Source organism: Thunnus albacares, chromosome 19 (assembly GCF_914725855.1).
Source record: "Thunnus albacares chromosome 19, fThuAlb1.1, whole genome shotgun sequence".
Lineage (NCBI taxonomy): Eukaryota > Metazoa > Chordata > Actinopteri > Scombriformes > Scombridae > Thunnus > Thunnus albacares.
The window spans coordinates 8,179,711-8,200,461 of record NC_058124.1 but is presented as its reverse complement, the minus strand read 5'-3'; the positions used below and the strand labels follow the sequence as shown (position 1 = coordinate 8,200,461).

The following is a 20,751-nucleotide window of genomic DNA, read 5'->3' as shown; positions in this document are numbered from 1 at the left end:
AATGGTTTTTGACCATGTTTTATTATATTATAATGAAGTTATCTGGATGCCTAAATCACCATCAGTTGACAGCTTACAGGACAGAGGATGCATCTAAGAGAGATAATGTTATAAAACAAAAGGTGTATGTTCTTGTCAATGTCCACCCAGTCAGGGGTAAGAGTCTACATTTGATGGGAGGTTTTAGGGTCAGAATTCAGGCTCCAGGTGGGGGAGCCCAACTTCCGGATACAGAAGTTGTTGGGCAGCATTGTGATACCGACAAATATTCATGCATTACTTGCAGAGTTAGTACTTGCAGAGTATGTAGCAAGAAAGACCTCCCAAAGGTGAACATTCACCATGCACTGATTATCTTCTCTGTGCTTGCAGTTGAATGTGAGTTTGAATGTCACCATTAAGTTTAAAGTCCACCTCCACTTCAAAATGTGTTTTTCTTCTGGTTCCTATTGGATATATGTGCAAAATTTGTTTTCACATTCATCTGCTGAAAGTGGAAAGTTTCTGTGCTCAACTTAAATCTGATTTTCAAGAGTGGGGTTATGAGCATGATTTGTGACATCACAACTAGTTTGTAAGCTGATAGTGGTCCAGTATGCAACTTACACGTGTGTGATGTGGAAACTTGAGCCCTTCGGTGCACAAACACTGAGAACTTACTTTACAGTGAAGCAGGAGACATTTTATATCAATCAAATTTTTGAAATGAGCAATTTTTGCATATTCATAGATTCTGGATTTTTCAAAGAGGGAGAAAAAGTGGATGTCATTTTAAGTATTTGAATGACATAACTGGACATTTTTTTGTGGAAAACCATATTAGACATATTATGATTCCAAGAAGATTATTTTTATATACCTAACAACATGTCTAGAGGGGATCTTTAAACAATTATCAACTCAAATGTATGAAAGCTAAAAATCTGGTTTATGATGTGTAGACAAGTATCATAAGATACATAATTTGCTCTGTAAATGCAATGAAGCAAGAAGGAGCTTAAAAAAAAAAAAAAACAGTAAATTGCTAATTTGTATATTAATGCACAGATCATCTTTTAATGCTGCAAAGAATCTGTGGCTGAATGTTGCTACACTCAGAAAACCACTGAAATCCCAACCTAAACACTCATGAACGGATGTGATAGATTATTTAATTTATGATTCTCAAGTGAAGTGTGTCATAATTTGAAACATATATATATATTCATTCTTTTGATGAGGTAAGTAGTACAGTAGTACAACGGTAAGTAGTGTAGTGTTTGTCAGTCACGTTAACTACACACTCTTTTTTTAATTAACAAAAGCCTCACACTAGATGGCAGTAGTGGACCATGAATACTCACTGCGTCACCGTGTTTAGCAGGCGCTGTAAGGTAGTGACGTAGGGTGGTATGATGGGTATGATGTATGTAAACACTTGATTTATGCCTTTAACAAAAACTTATTCATAGCATGTCTATGTGTGTGTGTTTGGTGGGTAAATCCAGTTACACAAATGAGTCAGTTTTGTGAATGAATCTGCTTTTTTCCCAAAGGTCATGTTAAGTATGGGCCTGTTTCATTTATCTTTTTTATGTTTTATGTTTTCAAACCTGCTGAAATTTTAAGTATTACAGCTCAAATACTTTTTGAATAGTTTCTGATGAGCGGAAGAACACATGTTTTAAAGAAGATAAAGCATCTTAAACCATGAGACTTAGAAGGAAATCCTCATGTTTCTTCATGTGTGTCTAATTATTCACATGCTGCATGTGTGATATTAAAGTATATCAATAAAACATATAAAAATATCTATAATTTAAATGGTGCTTAAATTGGCTTATGCTTGTGACATATTTTAAGTAATAAATGTTATGACGACTTGTTCACAGTACACTTATCAGTTAGTATTTATTAACATCTCTTCAATCTCAACGTTTTTTCCTTAAATAACTACAGTACAGTGTACATAAGTTCATTTCACTTGCAACCACAAATATCAAAGATATTTACATGTTTACGTACAATATATACATATGCACAGGAGGCATGTACACAAGGCGTCTGTGTGTCCCTGTCTTTTAAAGCTCACACATTTGGCTACAGCCTCAAGAGTCAAGAGGGACGTTCGCTGACAGATCCAACAAAAGACAAAACAATGAAAATAAAACAGGACGAGATTTACAGGATGTACAATTATTACAGGTTTAGTGGGTGACAATGGCACAGTGTGGGCCTCTACTAGTGATGTGAAAAATCTTAGAACAAAACTTAAAAAAAAGAAAAAAAAAAAAAAAAGAGGATGAAACATGACACTTTTCACATCGGTTTCCCAGTTGTCAGAAACAACACGTCGAAGATGTAGCAGTATGTATAACATATGAAATTGAATGTACACATTTCCATATCAATGGATATGAACGATGTCAATCCTCATTTTTATAACAGGGATTGAGATGATCATAAAGCATCTTGGTTGTTCCTTCAATTTACACACTTATGTACAAAAAAAAAAAAAAAAAAAAACATTCAGGAAGACTACAACATGTACACTTTCCCATCTTTCAACCTTTTTTTTTTTGACAATTATGAGCTTCCCTTTTTGAATGCATATGGAGCAAAGACATCAGCGATGGCAACATGCATTAAAAGGCGTGTGAATGTTTTAAAATTTGACCCATTTGCCTCATTTTGAAATGGATAATTCTGTGAGGACAACCTTACAGGCCTTAAATAGATTTAAATACTGCAAGAAGTATGACTTACCAGGAATTCAAAAACAGTAAAATCAAAACTAATAAATACTTAAATAATGATATCGCTAAATTAGTCCTGGCTGTAGTCACTGTTTTGCTTGGTATTGTGTCAATGTAAGCATTTAGAGGAAAGGTTTTCCTGTCTACAGTCGCTGTCCTATAAATAATGTAAATCGATGGATAAACATTGCAGTTATCTGTGCAAACTAACAGCTTTTACTATTGTAGTGGTTTCAGTATAACGGTGGAGAAATAAAAAGAGCCCTTCAGAGCACTGCTGTTACCGTTTTGGCCATTTGTTCCAACATCATTATTACTCCCTCTTTCTAGAAAAGCCAGTAGGATGGGGATGAGGTGGAAACAATCTGGCTGCTTTTAGTAAACTATGAGGAGAAATTGTAAAAAGTACAAAACACATTTAAACATATTCAAAGTACATACCAAGACAATGACTCAAGAGCAAGAGACTGACTCAAGTTACAGTTTGTCAGTCTGGAAATTTTCTCCCCAAAAATGGAGCTGAAATTAAGGCATTATCGCTATTTGTTCAAGTTTCACATGATGTTGACAGAACTATAATGCTGTTTTTAGCGCAGTGCTCATGGTCATTAGTGCTTGACGTACGTATAAGGATGGGAACTGTTCAGCTCCAGCGAGTAGCACCAACAAATGGCAGCGTGGAGCAAACACGTCCCCTGCTCCCATCACATTTCACGGTTTTGTGCAATTTCAACTGAGACCAACCTTTCTGCAGTACTCAAAAGTAGCACGTTGTACAAAAAGTAAGGCTTTTGAGATCTGACTGAAAGAAGAGAGTGAACATCATGCTGGGAAAATGTCACCAACACAAAGGCTAGGATATCAGTCTCTAGAAAGGCCTCAGTGTGGCTGAAGCGGCGACACTTCTGAACCAATCAGGTTTTGTAGACGTTGAACAGCAGCAATGTGATTGGACAAGGCAGTGTCTGTATGATCCGACAGGCTCAGGTCCGTTGGTCCCGCCCAGTGCAAAATGCCAGTCGATCACTCGATTGGTCCGTGGGTCTGTAAAATGTGCTAGATCATGTTGGCTAGTTCTGTTGAGTCTGTTTCAGAATCTGCCTCGTTGTCCCTGCGAAAAAATAAAGAGCGTCTTCAGTTGGAGTTCTGCTTCACCGACATGCAAACACAAAACGCGTGATTTTTAAATCCACAGCCTTACCTCTGTTCCTGTAGTAGTTTGCGGTTGCCTTGCCTCCTCTCCTCATCGATTGGATAAAAGTACAATATGATGAGGCCGATTATGATGAGAGCTATGGGGGCAGCGGAAACCAGTATTTTCAAGGTTATATCCACTTCCACTGGTTGGGTGCAACCTCGACTGATGTAGCCTGCAAAACTAAAGAAGGAAAAAATATATAGTTATGAAACTGAAAACACTTGGAGAGTAACAGATTTCACATCTTTATACATTCATATTTACAGAATCTGAGTTGTACAGATACAACTTCCCACCAAATCACTGATCAAAGGCCGACAGACTGCTGTGAACTCCGTCATGTGATGCATGCATGCACACTACAGACTTACTGTACTTAATCAAATGAAAGTTAAAGGATTTCCTTGCTTTGATAAGGGATTAGGGTGCTTGGAGATTTGGATTAGCCTCATTCATGACTTTTCTTTATTGTGTCCTGAAAAAAACTTGATGAAAAGACCTACAAAACATTCTTAACTTACTCTAAACTGAGAGTGGAGATGCCAAGGGAGACTCCAGAGGCGAACTTGGTGAAGAAGACATAGAAGGAATAGAAGAGGGCCTCGTGGCCAGTGGATTCAGGGTTCTGCACTTGGAAATCGTCGACAACATCAGGCAGCATAGACCTGACGAGACGAAAAGAGTTTCAGTCAGAAATGTTTTTCTTTAACTTGTGCACAGAATTGAAGTATTTAAGAATGTAAAGTCCACAAAGGGTCAAGCAGGTGTCTCACCAGGGCAGCAGGAAGGCTGCGGCCACTCCAACCCCAGCAGCGAAGGAGACAATGTAGGTGACAATCAGGTTACTCTTCAAACACACCACCAGGATCATGAAGGGAACCACAGACTGGAAAGAACAGAAACACATTAGACCACTAATGCACACAAAATCAGCTGTCCTTCAGAGATTCACTTCCCACTAGAGCCACTTTCCTACAACTCACAGAGAATCACTTAATTCCTGTCAGTCTTACAGACTTCTCATGACTTAGAAGTGGTGTGTGGACGTGTCTGCGGGCCTTACCAAGGTGCCAGCGTAAACCGCCGTCTTTTTCCCAAAGCGAGTCAGAAACCACTGCCAGAAGGGGATGGCCAAAGTAGCGGAGAGCTGAGGGGGGAAAAACATTTAAAGTCTGGTTAACCACCTGTTTTCTCTTGACACACAGAAATACTCCACACAGGGTCTTCTATTACAGGTTAATGTTATTTTGCTGAAGCAAAGGATGACCCTCTGTGTTGTGTTACATAATAGTAAACAAGCATGGAATTAGACGCATTCTCAAAATGCTTCAGCTTCCATATGGGTTTGAAAACACTTGAAAGCGTGGTGATGCAGACGCACATTTGACCTCTCGTGTCTGCCAAACACAACAGTGAAGACAGAAGACAATGTGGCATCCGCCGCTCTTCCCAGAGCAAATCTGAGCTCAATGTGATGCAATAATCCGCAGGGGTCATCCTTTGACTCTACAGGGGGACCGAGGACTCAGATCAGTGTGACCTCTGACCCTTCTGTGTTTGACTAAAGTAAAGATAACACAATCCTGGTGCAACAGTATTTTTCTACCTTCTCGAATGCATATGAATGAAAGGTTACGCTCCCAGAGATAGACCACAGACACACCTCTCCTGTCTGGCTGCACAGTCATCTGTGTTAGTCTGTCTGTTAGTCTGTCTCACTTTCTGTTGTGGCTTTGCGCCATTTTATGTGGTTTCTCACTACGAGTAAAGAATCTCCTTTGTATTTCCATGCATAAGTGTGTGTGTGTGCGCACGCTTGAACGGAGTCTGAACTTCACCAGTAAAAGCACGAGTGTCACAGACACCAACATCCACTTATCAGTCAATACCACTTATATATACAGTTTATCTTCTTTGCAGACATCATAAAACATGTTTTCTACAGCTGACCTCAATGTATTCGGTAGTGAAACATGTCTACTCCTCTCCCATAAAACCGTCCGGCCCAATTAGTTAATTTGCAGTTCAGCGGCAAAACTGGAGTACAATGTACTACACAGCATGCTTTTTGCAACGTGCATCACATTAGCAAGAAGCACAGACAAGGCTCTTTTTGTTTGTTGCCATTTGATGAACTCTCACTGCTCTCACACAATGTTTCATGTCATCTGAACATTACTGTGCTCATCCAGTAACTGGCAAGCAGTCAGAGTTGTAAGATTGGGTTTCAGGCTTTATTGTCATTTCTCAACGCTCATACATTGAAATGAAATTAATCCTCTGCATTTGACCCATCCTATACAGCAGGAGCAGTGGGCAGCCGCGGTGGGCGCATGAGGACAAGCTCAAGTTCTTTGTGCCGGTGCCAAGGGTCATGGGTACTTATAGAAGTATTAACCTAACACATGTCTTTGATGGTGGGAGCAATCCAGAGCACCAAGCAGAAACCCATGCAAACATGGAGATAACATGCAAACTCCAAACAGGTTTGAACCCAGGACCTTCTTGCTGTGAGGCAACAATGATAACCACTGAGCGCCTATATGATGTTGTTTCATTTGTTTAACTTTATCTTTTGTGTTCTAATAAGATCTGTCATCTCCTCAGATTACTGAAGGTGAGGATTAGGATAAAAAAATTATGGATAACCTCATAAGGAGCCATTTCTCTCAAAGCTTAATGTGTTGAAGCTTCTAAAAAGTCATTTCACTAAATAAATGTACTTTAAAAAAAAAAAAAAAAAAGGTGGCCTCCTTGGCTCCATAATCCTTTCCATAAAGTAAAGGATCAAAGCATGTAATCTTTTCAACCTCTCTAACCTGTACTTTCTCACCCTGTACAGTTCTGCTGTGCGTGCTACTGTAGGCACATCTGTGAATTAATTGGGTTTGAAACCTGTCAGGACCTGACGGTTGAGTGGCTCTTAGATATGAGAAACTTCTCTCTGGATACAGGTTTATACAAAAAAAGGGAGGCCAAGTGAGATAAATGAAAAGATAACGGAATGTGATGAGTTTTCTTGTAGCCAAGTGTTGCGGTGGCTTCTTCACTGTCTGTGGGAATGGGATGGCATTCAGGGAGACCGGTCACACATCATGGAAATGGGCAGCCAGCAGACACTGTTCTCTAATGGAGAACAGACTGGCCTTGTTACTGAAGACAATTTATGTGTTCGTCCTAGGAGGGAAGCTTTTGTCTGCACTCTGAAGCTAATGGCTTAACTTATTCCACTGAAATGGGCTGCTCGGGGTTTCGTATGCATTGCTATGGCAACGGTGCACCTATCTGCGTGTCTGAAAATGTCACCTGTGTGTGTACTCACCATGATGACCAGCAGAATATTCTGGAAGTCGTTTCTGAAGCCTAGTGTGGAGCTGCAGAACAGAGCAAAGTTTCCCTCTAGGAGCTGCAGAAAGAAGAAGAAGAAACTCAGTCAAATTTTATAACACGCACACACACACACACACACACACACACACACACACACACACACACACCAGGCAACCTGGCAGGCGTAAAGTAAACTCGGGTTAGGAGGAAACCAGCAAGAGACTTCCAACAAATCAGAAAAAACAAACACAAGACAGACCTCTGGAAGAGTATTCTTGCCCAAAAACAGCAAACAGATTGACAAACTGCATGTCCTATGAGTCTGTAATATAAGTGTGTGTGTCTCTATACGCACCATGAAAGCTAGTGAGGTAAAGAGGAAGACCATGACCAGTTTGGCATAAGGTCCATGCCCCATCACCAGCTTAATCCCCTGGAAGAAACCCATGGGCTCTGACCTGAGACGGGAGGAATCTGGGGAGGAGGAGAAAATGGGGAAAAAAAATAAATAAATAATGATACAAAATGACATCCACTTGAATACATTTTTATCTCTTATTCCTTATGGTGTGCACCCCCCACCGATACCCCGCCCCCGATTCGTTTTACATGAGGAGCTGCTTTTCACGCTCTGCACAAAACGCATCTATATGATTCATCGCCGGTCACGAGGTTTCTAATTTAACTAAAGCCGCGCCACACGCTGTCAGCCCACTGTCACACCATCACATGCAGCTAGAACTGTGCGTCCCCATTGGCCTAGACTACAAACATCGATGACAGATCTACCACATCAAAGACTTGTTAATCTGTGTCAAATCAGGAAGCTTAACTTGAGAAACTGAAACTTTTTGGGGGGATGTTTAACAGTATTTCTGGTCATAAAACTTTCCCACCCAAAATATTGTTTTATTTAGTAATAATTCAAACAAACAAGGATGTAAGGAGTTGTTTTTATGTGATATTTGATGATACATAAAAAGGTAAGGTGATTTCCCATTGTATTCAACATGTTTTCCCTCTGATGATGCAAATTAAAAGAGTGGAGAATGGCAGCTACGTTGCAGGATGGCAGCGCTTCGATTGAGATGTGAACTCTTACCTTTTTGTTCTCTCACGCCAAAGAAAAGAATGATGGCACAGAGGACATAGATTGAGCAGATAACACCGGAGGAAATCATGTAGGCCGTTTTCTGCCAGGGGAGGAACGAGAGAAGAAAGGGACAGTTAGCAAAAAACAAAAAAAAACCCAAAAATGAATTTTACTTCTACCTTGTTCAATCAGTACTTGTGTAAGTAATAAATACAAGTGTGTTTACCGTGTGGTCCAGGGAGATGACGGGTTCACTGTTGTTGAGATCGGCAGACTCGGAGGAGTTGATCTGATCTAGTAAGATGTCGCCGGGTCCTGGGAGGCATGGTGCGTTGGCCATCCCCACAATCTGACCCTGGATGGCTGTACCGAGCACGGTGCCAAGAACCTCCACCGTCATCCCTGATTGGAGGACAGATCAGAAATGTTTAGTTAGGGGGTGACACACTCGACTTTTTTGTTTTCCTTCCCAGGAGATTCATGATATGATACTCACTGTATGCGGTGGCCGAGTCCCTTTCTTTCTGCTCCGAGCTGATGAACATGGTGAGGGCAGAGTACGGCACATGGAAGCACTAATGCCAAAGGAAAAAAAAAAAAAAAAAAAAAAAGGGGAAACAAGTGAGAAAAATTTAACAAGACACAGCTTTTCAATTCACTTTTTGGTCATGCAGAGACTTTGGAACATTTCTCTTTTACAAAATGTTCTGCATCTATTTTGGGAATATTGTTACAATATGTGTTGATCAAGAAGCTTAAAAACAAAAAAAAAAGGAAACATAAGGTTACTTAATTTTAGCACCATGACAACCTTTGTTGTTATACAATAAGTCATTGAGGGGGTGAAAGGGTTTAACATTGTTCCTCTGAATTGCACGGGGAAATCAATGTTTTCCATGACCCTGTATATCAAGTATTGCATCAGGTGTGTGTGTGTGTGTGTGTGTGTGTGTGTAATACTCACAGTTTGAAGGGACTGGAAGAGGCAGTAGAAGAAAAGGTACCAGATGACTTTGCCGTCCTCAAAGGGAGGAACGTACCATATGAGAAAATAGGAAAGCACAGCCAGAGGGGTTGAGAGCAGGATCCTACAGATGGACAGGATGGATAGAGAGGGGAAGGGGGATAGTGGGGTTGAGGGGGGGAACAACAACAACAACAACAAGAGTGGATGAACACGTGATCTTAACCGAGCGTGAAACACTCTAAACTCTGTAAACAACTAGCAGCCTTTATGAAAAGAGGGGGCCACTCATTACATAACAAACTGTAGCCATTCAAGTGTGTCTTTCATTTAATTTGTGCCAAACTCTCCCCAGCTCGGCACTGTTTGGTGACTGTTGTTATCAGGGACATAGTGTTCCCGCTGAACATGAAACAGGTTGAGCTTCAAGTATATCTGGGTCTGAGGTTCATTTGAGGACATCTCACTGTGGAATGCTGCTGAACAAAACCAAACTTGTCTTTTGACTGAATTGAATTCAGTTGCTCTGAAATTGTATTTGATCCTCACCGAAAATTCAAATCTCTATATTATCTATTATTATATATCTCTATACTTCCACATTCGGTTCTCGCAATTCGGTTTCAGCTCATGCAAATCGGTTTGAGTTCACTGAGACACACATCCGGTCGTTGAGGAAGAGCGATGCTGTTGAGATTCAGTTTTTTTAATGCAATTATTCAAGTTAAACAATCCAAACTAAAATAAAAATGATTCAAATTCAGTTTCTAGTGATACACTTCTGCCTATAAAAACACCCTCTGTTACATAAATGACGGTTCAATGAGGCAACTGTATGTGTGTGAGTGTAGAAAAAGGGTGTTCCAATGTTCAAATCTATGCTCAAATGAGAACATAGTGTTTCAGCTTTGTTTACACATCCGTGCCATCCTGCCCTCCTCCTCAGCTGTTTAACATCCCGTATATACACACACCATGAGGTCATTTTATGAGGAAATGATGGAGAATTCCTGCCAGAGTTCTGTCACTTCCTCTCACTGTTCATCTATTTCCTATGGTCAGATCAACAATCTCCAATCAGACACCAGATTGAGTCAACCACACCACCGGAAATAAGAATCTTGCTTGTGGAACAGGAAACATGTCAGGGTATCCTGCTTACCTACGCTCGAACAGAAATGTGATTCATCCTTTACCAGACAGGATATGAACTCATCACAGTAGACCACATGCAAAAGCTTGCCATGACACATATATATATATACATATATATATATACACACACAGTGATGCAATTTCTAGCCATCGCAGTGGCTGATATCCAATCAAAGCGCTAAGCAGCTGAACAGCTTCACTTCAGAATCACCACGAATCAACTTAAGCCGACAAACTCTGATGTACAGGACGGACATCAGGGAAATGTCAAGAGAAGCAATGTTCAGCAGGCTCTCTCACGCATGTGATCTGATTAAATGTACTCTTGTGTGAAGTCACTGTGGGGTTGTGCAGGAGCAGATGTTTTTATCAAGACCTGAAATGACAGGACATTTGAGAATTTACTTCCTTCGCGCCACATGAGACGAACACCTACGAAATTAGGCGAGGCGCTTCCTTAAAATTTCATTCAGACATCCTATCATAAAAATGAAAGGGGCTGTGATGGCAAAACACAAAAGACTGAATCTCTTAAAGTTTTACAAGTTTCCTTTTGAAAAAGACTTTCTTAAAACTTTCTTTTTCAGTGTAAGCTTTTCTTGAGCTTTACAAGGTTAAAACCAAAACTGGCACTGTGCTTGCAGAATTGCAGTTACACAGCAGGCCAAATAAGTACTGGCCTGATGCCTCTCCTGGAATCAAATTTAAATCTGAAATAGCCATGCTGACTAGAGCAGGGTGATAAGTTAACTTAGCAGGTGACAGTCTGTAGTTTGGCACCTATCGACTGCAAAAACTTGTCTTACTGGCTGACAGTTATAAAAAAATTTTTTTTTTTAATGCTTTTGGCAGCCATCATTGGGTTGGGGAGGTGAAACAGCTGCAGAGAGATAAAACCTGCCAAACACTGACTTTGAGGCCTTGGAGTCATATTTTCTTGCTTAAACAACTGCTTAAGAGATCAGAGAACATTAAAAAATATTCATATGAGGAAAAACAAAGAGTCAATATTTGCTGAAGTAATGATTCAAGCTGTTTGGACGCTAAACAGTCAGTGGAATTAATTTAAATGCATGTTTAAGAAATAGCAGGAAACCAGCAGCCCGTCATTAGTGACTGCTCCGGTAGCTCTGCGGCAACAGTGCAACTCATTCTGCTCTCGCTCTGCGGTGTGAACTGTAGTAACCTCCTGGATTCCTCAGCGAGTCTTAAAAAATCCTTTCCAGCCCTCATACTCGACAGCTGAGGCGCCATTGGCTCGTGTCGGTGGTGTGTTGTGGGCTGGACCAATGAGAAGCCAGTTTGACTCACGTCTCCCCTCCCCCGCTCCCTAAAACACAGAGCTTTTAAGATGGAGCTGCTTTGCCGCCTTTCTCCTGCTTCCTCTGCGCTCCCAGCTACCGCACTCATCATCTCCTCCTCATCTTTATGACCGAACTGACCATAATGTGACTGAACATGCCAATCATTCCTCCATCTCTCCTGATCCTACAACCCCCCCACAACCACACTCTATCTCTAACAACAAATGGACAAGATGTATCTTGCATATCACAAGCAGCATCCAGCATTGACCCACTTTCGCGAGACTTTCATTCGAATGTCAGCAACTCCATGAAAATCACAATAATGATAAAGTAACCTAACCCCTCCAGCACATCCATAAAACTAAGTCTCATTAAGATGAATTTTATGCATAAACCAAATTATCAAAGTAGTATACAACATACATCATTTCAACTTTAGACTGTGCAGTCAGAGAATACTAAAGAAATACATTTTTTGGATTAAAAAGTGAAGTTTTACAGTTACATCTATAACACTCAATATTCCAAACATAGCTAACATGTAGAAACCTTTAAAAACCATTTATACTGTGGTTGAAAAAGTCAACTCTGATGGCAAATTCATGATCATTTGGTTATAAATACATTTGCTCATATGTTACTGCCACAGTTTCATTTTGATTTCCAGAGAAGTACATTTATGGCACTGCTACCAAACAGGATGATCATTCCTTTGTGTTGTAAAGTAATTAGGCAGGTCGCCCCACTGGAGGCACACCCAAAGGAGCATTTAACAGGAGAAACTGAGAACGACATCACACGACTGGGTTCATTTCCCAGTTGCGTCTCTTCTTGCACAAGACGCACAGATTTCCTAAGCAATGTGGGAGATAAGATTATTTTAAAATCAAGCAGGTAGATGGGTAGATAAGCTCTCTGGTTGAGCTCTTCAGCTCCTTGTTGCACTAATAATGAAGCTGCCGTTTGAGAAATCTTGCCCTCATTCTCCTCTGTCACCTCATTGCCTTTTCCACTGGCCCGTCTCTGTCTTCCATGAACCCACAATGAGTACCTCATGTTCCCAACTATTGCAGAACAGTAGCTCTAAAACATCTTCTGTGTTGACAGGGGACTGGCAGCAACCTCTACAACCAGCTGCTCCCCCCCTTGACACCCTACACCGAGCTTCACTTGCATAACGGCGTCATTCATACCCTCCTCGCACATCCACCTCCAGGAGGGTAATGTAATTTTTGACAACTGTGGGACCACGTACAAGATAACTCAAGAGATAAACCCACGTACGTTGCTAAGATATTGAGAGGCGGGGATGTGGGGGGAGGGGATATAGGGGGTTAAAAAGAAAAGGGTCAGTAACCTTTTCCGTGAAAGAAGCCTGAAGCATCACAGGCCTCCCGCTCCCTCGCCCTGGCTGCTGCACACAGGCACCATTAACACGACGAGGGTGCAGGGCGAGTTCATTTTCCTCCGAGCAGTGAGGGTGTTTCGCATAAATTGCACAGGTCAAATATGAGAGTGAATGTTTAATTTTGTACCCGTTCACAGTCGGAGTCCTCTTGAGGAATTTCTCATAAAAAAGGGAGAGAGCCGTTAAGATTTGCTCGCTCAGTAGCAGGCAGGAGCTATATTTATCAATACCATGCCAAAAGGCCATGCTGTGGGAAAGACCAGCACCTGCTGAACCCTCCTATATTTGTTTAGTAAAAAAAAAAAAAAAAAAAAACCAAAAGCCTCAGTGCCTTTACGATTTGGCTTTGGCATTTTCAGTGGAATATTTAATGGCCAGTATGCATAGCAGCACTTGGGGGTGGGTGGGTGTGTGTGTGTGTGTGAGAAAGAGAGAGAAAGGGAGGGGGGAGGGAGCTTGAATAGACATGTATACGCATGTGTAGGCAATGAGGAAATGGTATGGTAGTAATTGCATCAGCGCGACCCCCCTCTAGTAAAGATGACGCGGGTGATTCAAACAGCACAAAGCCCCGCCCCAAAACACTGAAACGCTACAGCATACAGTTGGAAAACCTTCAGTCACACCTCTGACTCGCCAAAGGCTGAAGTCAGTTCCCTGTGGAGTATTTCCAAAACCAAATACAAGACAACTGATTAAACAACTTTGGCACTTTATCTACAAGATGATGGATGTGGTTTGGTAGAGACCTAAACAATAGAGCCGGAGGAGGATGATACACCTGATAAAACTGCACAGATTCCCTTAAAAACAGCTCTAACATGTTGATCTTTTTGTTCTTCCAGCTGGGAACTAAACCTACCAGGGCAGCATGCGTCCGACACGTGTCCATGGGCTTCGGGAGACCAGGAAGCCCACCGTGGGGTCCGTTACCGCGTCCCAGGCTCGGCCCACGAACAAGATGATGGAGGCGTAGAAGGGATCCAACTGCCAAAAAAGGAGAAGATGCAAAGATTAGAATAGCTGCGACTGAACACGTACACAACTGACTAACATTATTTCCTAATGTTACAAGTAGCAGCACGTCCTGTGAATACCATAATATAGTATCAGCATCTGCTCCAGGATGCCAGGAAATATGACAAATAAACTGACAAAATATACATACAACAGCTCACTCACTGAAAGCAGCTCTTTGATGAAAGGGTGTGTAGCTTTGACGCAACAATGAGTAGTTTCTTTTTTTAGCAATTCATATATTATTGACATTTAGCATCAAATATTTCCACAAGATGTATTTCAGATACTCTAAGTATACATCATATATATTCACGTTTGTCACCAATCTCAAAACAGTACTTTTCAGAAGAACACACACACACAAAAGAAAAAAAAACAAACTGTGAACGATTAGGGAGTGATCTTTTCTTTGCTGATCTTTCAGCATTTCCTAAGAAAATAGTCAAAAGGCAGCATGTTGCAAGAATCAAGTCAAACAGCGAAGGTGCCACTTGGCAGCTCGCCGTGTCTGCTCTTCATCCAGCGCTGTGCAGAGGAGACGAGTCTGACTAGAAGCCAGGCAGGATGGATGCTTCACTCTTGACTGTACAATCTGCGCCATGCTGTGTCATCCAATAGACTCTTAATCAACAACCCTGGTAGCCGGACAAAGCTAAACCCTGGGAAGCCGTTTGACTTACATGCCGCCTTGGCCTTAACCATCAGATTAGTGTCAGAGCCCATTAAAGCGAGCCCCTCCTCATTGTACTACCATCAAACCCCCCCCCCCCCCCCCCCCCCCCCCCCCCCCCCTACGTTTTTTCCCAAGAATGAGCCCCTGTAAGCCTTTTGATGTTACAGTGGAGCCCATCTTGGACTTTCAAAAACATTTTTCCACCTCTTCCATTTTTCCAGGACAATCACCACCTTTGTCGGTCAGCTTTGGTGGTCACAATGTCTTCGATTATGAGAAGAGGTGCTTGAAGGGCACAGGAGGGATCACGTACAACTTCTTGCCCTTTAGACTATAAATGCCACCTCACATACTGTGGAAGGACAGCACAGAGGAGTGGACAGACAGTAGCGGATGTTCATGTTCCCATTCCCCGTAAGGTGGTCTTTTTCGGGAATCAAGTTGGCTATATTTAGATCGGTGCTATGAAAGTAACGCTGGAAAGGTTGCGCCAGGCAGCTGTGATGGTGGAGTTTCTCACCTGTGCTACATCCAGTAGATAGATCTGCAGAAAGAAGCCCAGGGCACATCCTGTGATCTGGTAGGGCGCTCCACCGATAGCATAGCATATCTTACTGCAGACTGACAACCTGTTCCTATGCTCACGCTGAGGGAACACAAGCAAAGAGAAAAAAGGAAAAAAAACACAGTTAATAAAAGGAACATAATTAGCTTAACATAATTGGCTTTAAAAGTGGAACCAGGGTTAGGAAATTTCATAAAACTGCAGACAAAATAGCGGACAGAGGATCCGTCATTGCACTGTAAAGATAATGCCTAACAAATGAATTTTTACACATTCAGCATTAACCTACATTTGGAGAAAGTGTCTTTAAGGCTCAGTATACACAGCTGCCCACAAACATTTGCAGGCTTTGGCACGTAACCAGTCCGTGTAATTCTAGGTGGGGTCCATTCTGCAGAGTCAACCACAGCAACTTAATCCTGACAGGGATACAGTATACAGTATAGTCGCCTGGCTTATAAATAGGCAACTTCACCAATTTCTTTCTTAAGAGTGTAATCCTCAACCTGTTGTTCCTTCAGTCTCGCCTATTCCTCCCTAGTCCGATTAAAACAACACATTTTACAGCGCCTTACAAGGAAAGTGGCCTAAATTCTTTATCGTCAGAGTCTTAAGTACCAGAGTGCTCAGCTGGCAAAAAGCTAACCATGATGTAGCGTATTTGGCAGAACTCAGGGACAGCTGCTAGGAAACAAGAATCTCTTGGTTTTCCAACAAGCGTTCATTCTCCACTGTAGATGTAATAATTTCCTCAACTGACAGACACTAAACGACTCCTCTAATAGCAACACAAATCTCTGTTGATTAGTGTCAGGGCACGACACCACCGGAGTGTCTCTCACACACACACTAAAATGCCAGGGTGACACCACTTTGGCAGCAGCCTGAACTGACTTAACACCAATAGGGATGTCTGCCAGTTTGACCAGTGCTCTGACCGCAGTAAAGCCGTCAGAGAGCCGAAAAAAAAACACACACCCTCCTCCCCGACCAATCAAAAGGTTGTGTTCGGGACTGCCTAATATGCCCTCTTGGTAGCTGGTCAAAGAATTTTTCATCACCGGTGTTGAATGAGGAAAAGGCTACAGTTAAAAGCCTCAGACTAAAACGTAAAAGCGGTTTCATGAAAACGCCGTCGGCTCTTGAAAATGACCTTGAACTGCAGGGACATTTCAGTACTCCTGAAGTTTATGTCCTTGATATGCATGAGAAGAAAATGAACACTGACTGCATTCATCTTAGATCAAAACACAACACAAAACATCTCTGTGGCTGTGAGTGAATAAACCAGCCTCTGTCCTGTTGATACACTCAACCCAACCTTTGTTTAGGTGACAAAACCCTGACATGAGATACCTGCACCATTACAAACAGAGGAGGATTTTTGGTATTTAAACTTTTGTGACTGAGCACAATGGCTGGCTTTACAACAGTTGGGGCTACCTGGTGATTTAGGTCACATCTAGGATCCACACCGTGTGATACACAATTCTCCTAAAACCTTACAACACAGCTGTAAACTGGATGAGGAGAAGTCACATAAGCGCTGTATGTACATGCCTGACAATGCCTAGTAATTTCTTTAATACACTTTGAGCTGACAGAGCGTGGGAAGCTTGTCAACCGGATTTCTTTGTCCTAGACATACATTTTTGCCCCTCCTAGTCTTACAATGACACTGCAGTGAGTGTACATACTGTGACATGAAACCAATCAAGAATGTCTTGTTGTGACAGTGTATTCATGCCACTCTGTGCTGACACTCCTTCGAAGCAATCCACTTAAAATAGCCTATTTTTGCCTTAAGCATCCTAATTACATCAGTTACATAAGAGCTGAAAATGTGTTTTCCATTAAACTCTATTTTGTAAACCTGACACGAAAAACTGCCTCTTATTACTACCTCACAGGCTACTTGTTCTTCTATCAGTGCTACCAGTAGTGATATGCTACCATTGTAGACTGATAACATGCTTTGAGTCAAAGGCACATGCTGGAACAGGTGGCTTTTTGAAATATTCAAAACATAGCAAAATCATTTTGATTGACCATGAGTGTTTTGATTTTGTGGGTGCATCTCTACTATCTCTTGCAAGTAGAAATGTGGAAAAACTCTGATTCTGGGTGGGATTTGGGGAAAATATCCTCTGTCTGCTTCTTCGGTTTGACACGTCGCCTTTGTGGGGTTGCTGCATGACGCATTCAATGCTGTGGGAAATAGAGGAACTGCCACCAAAACTGCATGCCACATACCCAACTAAGAGGGAATCTTTTCCAATTTTAAGTGACTTTTTGGAACAAAAGATCTAACGAAAAACATAACAGTAAACAAGGATGAGCTTATATGCTGATGCTGCTCATAACAACCAACTACTATTCACACGAATTAACATGCTGAAGCAAATGTTCTCCTCCTCATTTTGTTACTGAAATGCAAAGCACTGTGTCACTTATTTCTAAAACAGTGCACGTGAACGCAGCACACACACACACGGCTACTGAATCCCACATAAAGTGTTATGAGGGATGTAGCCATATCTCATTTTGTTATCAACGGACAACACCCTAAACCGTTTGTTTGAGAATTTCACGTTTCCAATTGCAAATTTTCATTCACATTAAATCACTTTAATTATAGAGACCATTTATACAATTCAGAATTACTGCGTCTAGGACTTATTTCACCAGCCGCACGACCATATATTTAGCTCAAAGAGAGAAAGGAGAGTGGCATTTTCGGGATTTAAATTTAGCTCTGTGTGGCTGAGGGTAATGAGTGCACAGAAAGCCCCTAGCATTGCAGCCTTACTAACACAAATTATGACTTAAACTTACAACATTTTACTGTTTCTAACACCGTTTAAAGCCTTTTTTAGTTATATGGTTTGACGTATTTGCAGATGTTGAAGTTCAAAGGAGGGAGTTTGCAGGGCAGTATTTGCTCACTGAAATTATTCTTATTTGGTTATGTAAATACATTTTTTGTTAATTATGTCATTCATTTTTGTTGAGTTACTAATGTAAGGTATGTTGCATATCTGCTCTGAAGGTAGGTTTCATGACTCACTTCCTCAAAACGTCAATTAACCGGCGTGCTGCTCTAATTCATTCAAATTTTCAAGATACATTTCAGCTTCCTCTTTTCTCGCCAGATGTTTTCTACTGAGTGGATTTAAACAGGAAAACATACATAAACGAGAATATTGTTGAATTAATGAATGAAACTCACCTTCCTGGCCAGTTTGATGCCATCCGAGCTGCCCGGTTTATTCAACAAACTGGCGTTAGAGTATTGTTCGCCTCCCTCTCCTTTTGCCATAGCAGAGTAGCTGGTTTCTTGGTTGAACTCAAAAATGTTATAGAATAATCAAACTAGTCTTCCGATAAGATTTGAGAGGGGGGAAAGAAAAAAAACACGTCTCAAATGTAGTCGTCGTACGCTCTTCTTTCAAAACCGAGAAGATCTGGTCTATGAGGGTGGACGTAGTAATTTCAAGAGCTAAGTGACCCGCCCCCCCTCTCGTTTTTTTTTAACGTGCCATTCACGCCATGTTTTAACCCCGCCCACCGGTGACAGCGCGTGAAGCTGACTGTTCTGCTGTTCATCCATAGCCTATTATCAGGCTATATGAGAAGATAAGATTCATCTCCCCCGGATTTTTTCCATTTCTCCATTCTGAGTATGACTCCGCTCTGTTTACATTCTCGACAGTCACAATAAGCAGCAGCAACTATGAATAATGTCAACATCCAGTGAAAATGTCGCACGTTTCATATCAGTACGTGATATCATATAGACGTGGAAGTTAGCTTCTGATTCGGGGTTAAGGGGGAAATTAAGGGGAAAGTTAAAGGGAAAGTTAAGTTAAGGGAAACATAAATATTGAAATTTAGCGACTGATTCTTCGTTTTTTTCACCACTTACACTTATAAAGGAGTGTTAGACATCGTTTCAAAAAGCCTTAACGCTGTGGAACATTTATTTTACTTATGGAAACAGAAAGAAAGGGCAATTTCACTGTTTTTTCCCCCATCCAGACCACATTAGATCAGGTCCAGATCAAAAACCACTATACTTAGACTTGTCAAATCTGGACTAGATTACCAATGAGACTCCAGAGACTCATTAAAAATAAGTTTCAGATTTGTGAAATTTTTATTCTATTGATGAAAACTGAAAAAAAGGCGATTACACTGATAATTCTGGTAAGTTTGATGAAAGGTGAGAGAACAACAGGTATTTTGTAATTGTATTTCAAAAGGTAAAAATAACTTTATTACATTGTTTTTTTAATGAGAAAGAGGAGCTTTACATAGCCATAACCAATAAAATGGAGAGATGTGGAATCGTGCTGTGAATTTCTAGCCGCAAGATCAGTGAAATCACCCTGTTTTTATTTTTCACAAATAGAATAAAAGTTTCACAAATCTGAAAGTGTGTTTTAATGAGTCTATGGAGTGTCCTTGTTAATCTAGTCCAGATTTCACAAGTCTGACTATAATTGTTTTTAATCTAGAGCTGGTCTAATGTGGTCTGGATGGGAGGAAAAAAAAGTAGTCAAAGTGTCCTTTTTTCTGTTTCCATAAGCAAAGTAAAGGTTTCACAAATCTGTAAGTGGGTTTAAAAAGCGTTAAGGCTTTTTGCTATGATGTCTAACACTCTTTCACAAGTGTAAGTGGTGAAAAAACAGAGAATCAGTTGCTAAATATCATTATTTATGTTTCCCTTAACCTCCCCCTTAACCCTGAGTCAGGAGCTGACTTCAGCGTTGTAACATAAGTCCTGTACTGAGTGTTTTTCCTGAGAATTTGGGGCCTTAGGCAACCTGGAAGGAGTGATTTGAGTTTACATTCACTTTATAGAATGATGGATACTGTATGATGACTTCTCTAAAACGAAAAAAAACTGAATTCACAGAGATTATAACGGAATGTTTACCTGAATAAACAAATATGTAAAATCAAAATAATAATATTAATAAATGACAGACTCTCTTTTCAGAGTCAGGTCCAAATTTTGTGAGACAGTGTTTCTACGAATACAGTCCTATGAACGACTGTTAATCTACAATTATTTTCATATCCTAATACATTTTTATTAGGCTGCCATGTTGTTTCCTGTTCTGCTCTATGTTCCCATTCAGCTGCTTTATTGTCCATACCTTTATAACACAGTAACTCTTAATTATTTGCATAGGCTACATATAATATAGTAGGTTTTTACTATTCATTTATTTTTGTTTTTTGGGGGGTTTAGTTTTGTATTTTGTGTTTCATTATCCTTCATCTACCTTATTTCTGGC

General features: G+C 40.9%; 1 protein-coding gene across 1 annotated transcript; it reads right to left on the bottom strand.

Moving 5' to 3' along the window:
• Window positions 1–1,864: 1,864 nt before the first annotated feature.
• mfsd2ab (major facilitator superfamily domain containing 2ab) lies at window positions 1,865–18,967 on the bottom strand. The gene is made up of 14 exons (XM_044335578.1): window positions 18,678–18,967; window positions 15,404–15,529; window positions 14,053–14,177; window positions 9,321–9,444; window positions 8,853–8,931; window positions 8,583–8,758; window positions 8,366–8,456; window positions 7,619–7,737; window positions 7,256–7,339; window positions 4,997–5,080; window positions 4,707–4,819; window positions 4,455–4,598; window positions 3,937–4,113; window positions 1,865–3,846 (listed from the first exon to the last, which is right to left on the bottom strand). Exons 1-14 carry the CDS (start codon window positions 18,765–18,767, stop codon window positions 3,792–3,794), a joined length of 1,587 nt encoding a protein of 528 aa, XP_044191513.1. The 5' UTR covers window positions 18,768–18,967; the 3' UTR covers window positions 1,865–3,791.
• Window positions 18,968–20,751: the final 1,784 nt, after the last annotated feature.

Bases quoted from the DNA above. Each gene is read 5' to 3' on its own strand.
- mfsd2ab (XM_044335578.1), bottom strand. From the start codon at position 18,767: ATGGCAAAAGGAGAGGGAGGCGAACAATACTCTAACGCCAGTTTGTTG. The intron at 7,738-8,365 runs GTAAGAGTTCAC...CCTCCTCCCCAG, and splicing joins TGGCGTGAGAGAACAAAAAG to ATTCCTCCCGTCTCAGGTCA. The intron at 3,847-3,936 runs GTAAGGCTGTGG...ATTTTTTCGCAG, and splicing joins AAACTACTACAGGAACAGAG to GGACAACGAGGCAGATTCTG.